Genomic DNA, 8,886 nt, shown 5'->3' on the forward strand with positions numbered 1-8,886 from the left:
TAAAGTCAAACACTCGCGCCACATTGAGGTCAGAGGGGGGGGGGGGGGAGGGGAGGGTTGAATATGTTTGCATATGACTGAACGAACATATGATATGCATATGCATATGAACTGGCATATGATAGGAACGAACATGCATATGATTGTCTAAAATGGCGGTGCAAGGCTTTTTGTGTGCGTTCTACGGTCGCTTGATGACGTCACCCTATTTTTATTGCCATCACTAACATTTTCTGTATTATCTACGAGTGTACACACAAACATACACACTAACAAACACATGCCGCCGGATTTTCCCGTAATGAGACCAGTAATGCGTTCGCAGTAATAGACTATGACTTCGACACTTGATGAAGTGGCTAAAGCTGCATTAGCATTTCAGCGGCACGTTTTTTTCGCTAACAAGCAAGTCTTCTACAACATCCCGCTAGGCCAGCACATTTATACAATGAAATCGTTTGTGCCTATTTTAGCGTGACAGCAGCCTACAATGAACAGCTTCAATGGCAACGCTGCAGGAGTAACAGGCACACTGTAGCAGCATAATGCATCTAGTTTCTGGTAAGGAGATTTAAGAAGTAATTTGCGTCTTGGATGGCAGTTATATTTGCCTTCCTTTTACGTCACTAGGGAATGGTTCAGAGCCGGAGGTAAAGATTCAGGTCGATGTCATAAGTGCCACGAACTCCTGGTAGTTAATTTGGCCGTCTCCGTCTAGGTCAGCTTCCCGTATCATAGCATCAACCTCCTCGTTCGTGAGTTTCTCTCCCAGCGTTGTCATGACGTGGCGCAGCTCTGCTGCTGTGATGTAGCCATTCCCATCTCTGTCGAAGACCTGCGCAAAGACGCGGAGCAACTTTGGAGACTCCATCTATGTGGCAGCGGTGGCTAGTATCATATGGACGCGCTTAGTGATGGCCTGAACAACGCTCGAACATGTGGCGCTAAATCTTTAGAATATCTTCTGTTTCACCTGATCACCTGCCGCAAAGAAGAGCCTTACAGACTTTACAGTGCCGAAGGGTGCAATTGCAGAACAAAGACGTACCATGTTCCATTTCTAAAAAGTTACTGCGCCACTACGTTCATCAAAGATACCACGACGTTCTAGTGCACTGAAATGATGGTTGGTTTGGTTTATGGGGTTTAACGTCCCAAAGCGACTAAGGCTATGAGAGACGCCGTAGTGGAGGGCTCCGGAAATTTCGACCGTCTGGGGTTTCCATTACGGAGATTTCGCAATTATGACTGCGCAGCAGCAGCAATTCTTACTGCATAACTATCACTACTTTGCCGTAGTAACTTTTAACCAGCAGGCGATATGCCAAGTTAGTTACGTTTACATCGGCTCAGCATAAACGCTTTAAAGGAATTTTGACTGATGTTGTTCAGGCCCTCAGCCGAGAGGCTAAGCGTGGCAATCACCCACCCCTGCACAGAGACGGGCAGCGAGTGCTGCAGGGGCGCCTATAGTCGCACGTGCTCACCTTAAATGCCTCACGGATCTCTTCCTCGGTGTCCGCGGTGCGCGTCTTTTTGGTCATCATGGCGAGGAACTCGGCAAAGTCCACGGTGCCGTTGCCGTCGACGTCGACCTCCGCGATCATGTCCTTGAGCTCTGCCTCGGTCGGATTCTGTCCGAGGGCTCGCATCACGGTGCCGAGCTCTTTAGTGCTGATGGCACCGTCTCCGTCTTTGTCGAAGAGCGCGAACGCCTCGCGGAGCTCGGCGATCATGTCGTCCGTAAGTTGCATGCCGGACGGGTCGAGTGGAGGTCGGCTGCTAGGGCCTGGCGCATCGTCCTTTTTGGCACACGGCTGCGGAGCCTTGGTGCTGCTGGGGGCGTTACTACTGCTCGGAGCGTCGGCGGGCGCCTTCAAAGCGCTGGGCCCCGGTGCTTGAGGCGCTATGGACGGTGCAGAAGCGGCAGCTGTACCGGGTCCTGTTGCGACTGTTGCTGCTGCCGAGGTTTGCTGTGACGTCGGTGGCGGCGAGCGGTGGCCCGAAGAGCGTTTCATGAGTGCGCCTTTAGCGGATAGCGACCAGCGGACTGCTGCTGCCTCACGCCTGGCACACGTTGTCAATAGGCAGAACTTTTTTTTCTTTTTCGCCGCGTTATGTCCACTTGCTCAGAGTTGCAAGTTAAGAAGTACGTAGGGAAAATTTGTAAAACAATAATATACCTCGATCACGAAACATCTGGCATTGCTGTGCTGTTTAGTTATCCATGTTAAAATATATTGATGTAACGTTGCTTTCAAGCTTAGTGCGCTAAAAAATGTGGGGAAGAAGTAGAAGTGCCTTTGGGCCAAACCTCAGCCAATCTCCCATCCTGGGTATGTGTCAGTCCTTCAAAGGCAACAACAAATGGGCTGTCCGGTCACTTCTGCTTGATTTCGAGTCACAAAATTAAATCCTAAATCCTTCTGCGGAATGTAACTTTCATCATAAGCGTACAACACGCGAATGGTAACTTTTACTACATTATCGGCATACGCTACAATACTTTGTGTGGCCAATGTTCTTTATAATCGCGGAATTCTGAGAACTGCCACCTCCTACAAAATGAATTTAAACAGAAGGACGTCGTTAAAGAAGCCAGCTTGTAAGAAAGGTTGGTGTATAGTAATAATAAAGAACCTCAAAGCGCAAGAAACCAATCTGTGGTTAATGACCTGCATGCAATAATTATAGCCGACATGTATCCTGCGCGAATGTCCTTGGAAGTACAGCTACTTGGAACCACTTTGAAGACGCAATAAATCGCGCTCGGCTGCTGTCCCGAAAGACGCGGGTTCGATCCCGGCCGCGGCGGCTGAATTTCGATGAAGGCAAAATTCTAGAGGCCAGTGTACTGTGCGATGTCAGTGCACGTAAAAGAACCCCAGGTGGTCGAAATTTCCGGAGTCCTTCACTACGGCGTCTCTCATAGCCTGAGTGGCTTCGGGACGTTAAACCCCAATAAACCAAACCAAACTATCAATGACTACAGCTAACGTTTGTTTACATGCAGCAGTTGGGCGAAAATAAATTTCTAAGCATAACCTTATTTTAACGTTTTCGCAGGTGAGTACACCTAATCCAGGACTCGGAGCCTAAATCAGGACATTTTGCAGTTCAAATTCAAATTCTTTATTTCTGCTTTGTAAGGATACAGACAGCGGAGGCGCAGAAAAAGCTGTGAGAGACAGCTTGACTAAGCCGCAGCCCCCTTTCGCTTGGCAGCAGCTTGACAGCAAGGCTTTTAATACAAAAGGCAGTTGCAAAGCGTGATAACAAGTATACAATAATGAGCAGGTACAAGAGAAAGCGAAAGAACATTATACAATACTGACACAATATTCACATTGGGTAGACTCAGGTAATGGCAGCAAAGAAAAAAAAGAGAAAGAAAAAAAACACACAAAACAAAAGTTCTACATGCTAGCATACAAAGCACGCAAAGACCTGTTTGACGAACTGAAAAGGTCAAAATTATTATATATATATACGCGTTTAGCAGGGACGGAAGAGTGAACTGCAGGCGTTCTCTACCCGAGTTTAACCGTGGGGTCGGGACTATCCATGTCTCCGCATACCTTGTTGTGTAGCTTGCATCTCGGGTATGTAGTTCGGCAAGTTTACGTATGTGGTTTACATTTCTACGTGTTTCGAGTTTGAACCGGACACTCAAGCGATATTTATACAAGTTGTGTATTTTTAGCACACCACTTTGTAGAAAGAGATCTTTGCTTGGCGAGTCCCAGGGGACATTGTAAACATGACGAAGGAACTTTTTCTGAAAAATGTAGATACGCTGAAGACAGCTAACCGTAGCTGTGCCCCACACTAGATGGCAGTAGTTTAAATAGGAGTAGAAAAGTGAATTATAGAGGAGTAACTTTACTGTTCTTGGAATGACGTATCTGAGCCGACTTATGACTTCGGTTATTTGAGCCAGTTTCGTGACAATGTGGTCCGTGTTCGTCACTGGATACAGTATACAATTTTTATTCCTTTGTTTATTTATTCATGCATTCAGCGTTATGCCAAGACAGGAGTTGACGTTATACAATAACAGAAAATGCAATAAAAAACAAGAAAATAGAATTCAACTTTTAAGAAATTCAACAATTCACTGCATAGCATTTGGGCTAGAGAGCACAACAAAACAAAACATGATATAACTGCTTTCCTTCAAACCATTTAAAAACAATATCATAGTTTACCTAAAATAACGATGCACTCGGAAGATGCATACATCAACACATGAGTGCATCAGGAGGGATTGAAATATTACCTCAATGGATATAGTGCCTTAGGCAGCTGGAAACAACGACAACAAATCAGAAAAATGATTAAAACAAATGACTTGATATACATAAAAATTCAGGCCAGTAAATCTGAGAATTGAACAATCTTTTTGGCAGTTTATTTCATTAATCAATAGTTCTATCTGGAAAAGACTGCCTGAAAGAATCTGTTCAAAAATAAAATGATTTGATATGTTTGAAATGCACTGTTCTACTGCCAGAAGCATTCTGTGGTTTCAAGTATCTCTACAGGTTTACCATATAACCCGCGGTAAACACGTGAGAAAAGATTGTGAGCCTGTGATACTGCATTTTCTTCTTCACAGCCTTGAGTGAAGGCAATTTAGAAGTAGATAGTACGCATTATTGGCTTGTTTGAAGTCTCTACCACGTGGTACTAATCTACTGAGCGAAGCGGGATACGAGATTTTTTACGGGATACGATACGCAGCGGGTACGAAAGCACTCTTCCTGATGAAACAATACGCTTGTTAAGACGTACGCGTTAAGAAAGGGAGCAGTCACTGAAGCGAAACAACAAAGGAGAATTTTTCTGCATTTTTTTAAATTTGTGGTTTTGATCGGTGGCATAGTATACTTATTTTGTCACTTAAATATAAGTGATTCGAAAGTATAAGAAAAAACAATCACACGCCGCGTCCGCTGCTCTACCAACTGCGACCGCTGCTCTACCAATTGAACACCAGGGTGAACACAGGGGCACGTGGTTGTTTAGCTTAAACTTTGGAATCAGCAATATTTCAGTGACAAAATAAGTACGCTATTATTTTCCTATTGATCATATACACGAATTAGAAAAGAGGAGAAAACATGGCCCTCTGCTCCTTAGTTGCGGTGAGTGTTGGCTTCCTGCATATGTCTTCCAGAAGAACTGAGCTTGAGAACGTCATGAACATACAGTTTTTGCCAAAAGTAACCGGACACAGGCGGTTTGTTCCTTAGCCGCGCAGCGAAGTGCTCACGGCACCCCTTCAGGTATTAATGTCTGTAAAGTAAGGTGAGCCCTTTTAATAACGTTTTGACACCTTTTGGTCTTTAGGAGTGCCGTAACGACTGAAATATACGGTCGGGTAGCAAAAAATGGCTGAGGCTTAGCTTAGGTTAAGCCTAGTCAGATGCGAAGCATATTGTCGCCGAGTTGCATATCGAGCACGCCGCTTGGCTAGACGTTCTTCACGCTCTTCATCAGTCTCTGTAGCACGCCGCAACTTTTGCTTCTCATTCCAACGAGCAGCCCTGTCTCCAGGAGGCATCTCTATCCCGTGTACGCCTAGCAGAGGCAGGCGCACCCCTTTGTATACCGCCGCTCCAGCATCACGTGTTCACTACAACGCACCTAGTGGCAGAAGCAGGAAACACATTGGTCGCGACGCCTCGCGCGACAGCGCGAGCTGGGGCCCCGTTTCTCTTATGTCGTACGTCACGCATCACGTGGTCCTCCTTGGTCGCGACGCCTCGCGCGATGGCGCGAGCTGGGCCCCCGTTTCTCATCTGCTGTGACGTCACGCACCACGTGGTCATCCTTGGTCACGACGCCTCGCGCGACGGCGCGAGTTGGGCCCCCGTTTTTCATCTGCTGTGACGTCACGCATCACGTGGTATGATGGAGGTCACGAAAGGTCAATGGTAACGACACCGCCGCGCTCGAGGAGCTGGGTTGGGCTATTTTAGTATGCTTCGCATAAAATTGTTGCTCGGTTACTTTTGGCAAAGGCAGTACATAGACAATAAATCAGGAACTCAAGACCTTTCTTGACAGAGCTTTATGGGCGAGACTGTCTGCCACCTCATTACCTCTGACTCCTATGTGAGAAGACACCCACTGGAAATATAGAGTAAAGCCTCTTTTATGCAGATTCTCTACCAAGCGTAGAGAGCTTATAGACAAGTTGCCAGTAGGGAAACCGCGCTCTAACCTCCGAAGGGCATATTTTGAATCAGTTAGGATGACGACAGGTTGAGCCGGACAAGACCCAAACTTCCGTAAAGCCGCCTCAATAGCAACAGTTTCAGCCGTTGTGGAGGATACGGCAGCAGAAATGCGTACAGACCACTTACAGTCCAAGGAGGAATGTAAAAAGCCGCTGCGCTAGCTTGCTATACCTTGTCCACAGAACCAACCGTGAAAATTTGAAGATGGCGGATATATTCTTTTTTCAAATGTTCAAGTACCAGCGAACGCGCTGCTGCCAACGGAGAGCTGTGCTTTGCGCTCACATGGGAAATTGTGACCTTGCAGTGGAGGGTCGGAAAAGGCAATGGTGGTTACAACCGTTTCCTTTGCCTTGTAACATTAAGGCCTAAAGAACTAAGACTATAAGTGTCAAGTAGGCCTTCGACCCATACCTCTTGCCGAGCCGCTGGAGAAGGGATTGCCCAGCTACCGTCTCTCCTAGGCCGCCAAGATGCAGCCATAGTCTCTGTGAAGCGACAAGGCGAAGACGTTTCGATAGTGACTCATGAAGCACTGTCTTGCTCGCAGCCGCCTGAGGATCTCCAATGGATAAAAAAAAGTCGTTCCAGATGAAAAAGGTCTCTTAAGAAAAAAGGTGCTCGATCATATTAATACCATGTTGAGTGCGCCCTGCAGGCCATGCTTGATCAAGGGACTGAGAAGATCCCAGGCTACTCTACTACATCGAATTCGAACGGGCTCTGTTCGTACTCCTGCCCGGATGCATAAGACGGGCATGACACCGTCTCCGCTATGTTCTATAAGTGGTGTGTGCGGGGATATAGAACATTATATTACGTTCTGACTAGAGTACAACGCGGAAAGGTATGTGATGTTCGCTTCCTTCAAGAGAACCGGAGCCCTTCACAGTACAGTTCAGGACATTGTCTACCCGAGTGGAAACCAGACATCCAGAAGGGAGATGTTCGCTTCCTTCAAGAGAACAGGAGCCCTTCACAGTACAGTTCAGGACATTGTCTACCCGAGTGGAAACCAGACATCCAGAAGGGAGATAGATGTTCGCTTCCTTCAAGAGGACCGGAGCCCTTCACAGTACAGTTCAGGACATTGTCTACCCGAGTGGAAACCAGACATACAGAAGGGGGCTTCTCGCCTTCTTTTAACATTCTTGCAGGACACTGATATTGACTCTAAACGGTGACAGTAGGGACGGTCTATGGTCTACTGTGATTTAATGTGTGCGTAGATGGTGTCTTCTGGAGTGGCCTATGTTATTTTGTGAGTGAATGTGTGCATGGATGGTGGCACTGCAATGAAATATGTTCTACTGTGACTGAATGTGTGTATAAATGGTGACTTCTGGAGTGGATTATGTTCTGCTGTGAGTGAATATGCTCATAGATGATGACTGCAGGAGTGGAATATGTAAGTACTGTGCGCATAGCGGGGCAGATCATACCGGATTTAGGACATTATTAACATATAAGAGACGCTACGGTAGAGCAACTGCCGTCAGAGTAAGCAAGGCTAATCCCACCTGTAGCATACAACTAAACTCAATTCAAGACCTTTCATATTAACAAGGGAGTTTCTCAGTTAAGAAGGAACCTAGAACTTGCCGACAGCAAACTTGAAGAGATGCCGTAAAGGTCTGAATGATACTATCAAACTAAGTGCGATTTGTTCCTTTGGATGGTTTAGGATGGTTCCACAAAAGAAAGTTTCTTTCAGAAACAAGCTGTGGTGACCATTTCCTGGCCACCACAAAACCATGAACGTTGTAGGAACTCAGTCGTTATTACCTTTGTAAAAAAAATTTCTCCGCGCTGTCTATAGTAAAAAACTCCATGTTATTGTCAACTAATACTCGCGACATAAGCTCCAGTTGTGTATCAAAGAACGATGCTTTACATATGGAAAAGAAGCATTCCGGTAACGACGCAATAGTAGGAATGCCTGCGACTTTCTGATATTTATGAACAGAGTTTTCTTAACGCACGAATGTTTAGACCTGCATCTGATATCCTTTCTAAATCTTAATTGCCACTGCGAACATCAACCCAAGTTTTGATGGAGGTGAAGCGCAAAAGGCGCCCGTGTGCTATGCGATGTCAGTGCACGTTAAACGTCACCAGGTGGTCCACATTATTACGGAGTCCCCCTCTGCGGCACCTCTTTCTCTCGTTCTCCTTTTACTCCTTTGTCATCTCTTCCATCATCGCGTGGTTAAGGCGCCCACCGTGAAGTGAGGCAGTTACTGCACCCTTTACTTTTCCGCAAGACCAATTGTAATATGTATTTCCAGTGATAGGAGTGCCATTAAGGTTCAGTCTAGATCTGTGCACAACGTCAGGAACTCCATGTTTACGCGCTAAGACGGAATCGTCTGTCATGATGGCTAAATCATGCACACTACTACCAGCACTGGGGTTAGAAAACTTTCGAGAGCGGAGATCTGCACTGAGTTTCCTGATTTCCATTTCCTGTTTTAACAGCGCAGTTTTGTGACAAAAATGTCCACGGAAAGATAATGCACGTGGTCAGGTACTGAGGAGACATAACAGAAAGCAATACCCATGGGTCCTTGGCTGCATACCAACGTGGTATGCATACCAGACCGGTGCATTTACATAGCCTGCCGAGGCTTCTTAGACTAAA

At 46.2% G+C, this 8,886-nt stretch overlaps 1 protein-coding gene across 2 annotated transcripts; it reads right to left on the reverse strand.

The window, feature by feature from the left end:
- Positions 1-658: 658 nt before the first annotated feature.
- On the reverse strand, positions 659-6,184 carry LOC149343210 (calmodulin-like). Of its 2 annotated transcripts, XM_089542329.1 has the most exons (3): positions 6,141-6,184; positions 1,488-1,761; positions 659-835 (listed from the first exon to the last, which is right to left on the reverse strand). In XM_089542329.1, exons 2-3 carry the CDS (start codon positions 1,752-1,754, stop codon positions 659-661), a joined length of 444 nt encoding a protein of 147 aa, XP_089398455.1. In that variant the 5' UTR covers positions 1,755-1,761; positions 6,141-6,184. The 2 variants fall into 2 exon arrangements, with proteins under 2 accessions (XP_089398455.1, XP_089398454.1); XM_089542328.1 differs by lacking the exon at positions 6,141-6,184 and having other exon boundaries at positions 1,488-2,018.
- Positions 6,185-8,886: the final 2,702 nt, after the last annotated feature.

The sequence above is a fragment of the Amblyomma mixtum genome, chromosome 5 (genome assembly GCF_055824585.1).
Source record: "Amblyomma mixtum isolate Tamu chromosome 5, ASM5582458v1, whole genome shotgun sequence".
Classification (NCBI taxonomy): Eukaryota; Metazoa; Arthropoda; class Arachnida; order Ixodida; family Ixodidae; genus Amblyomma; species Amblyomma mixtum.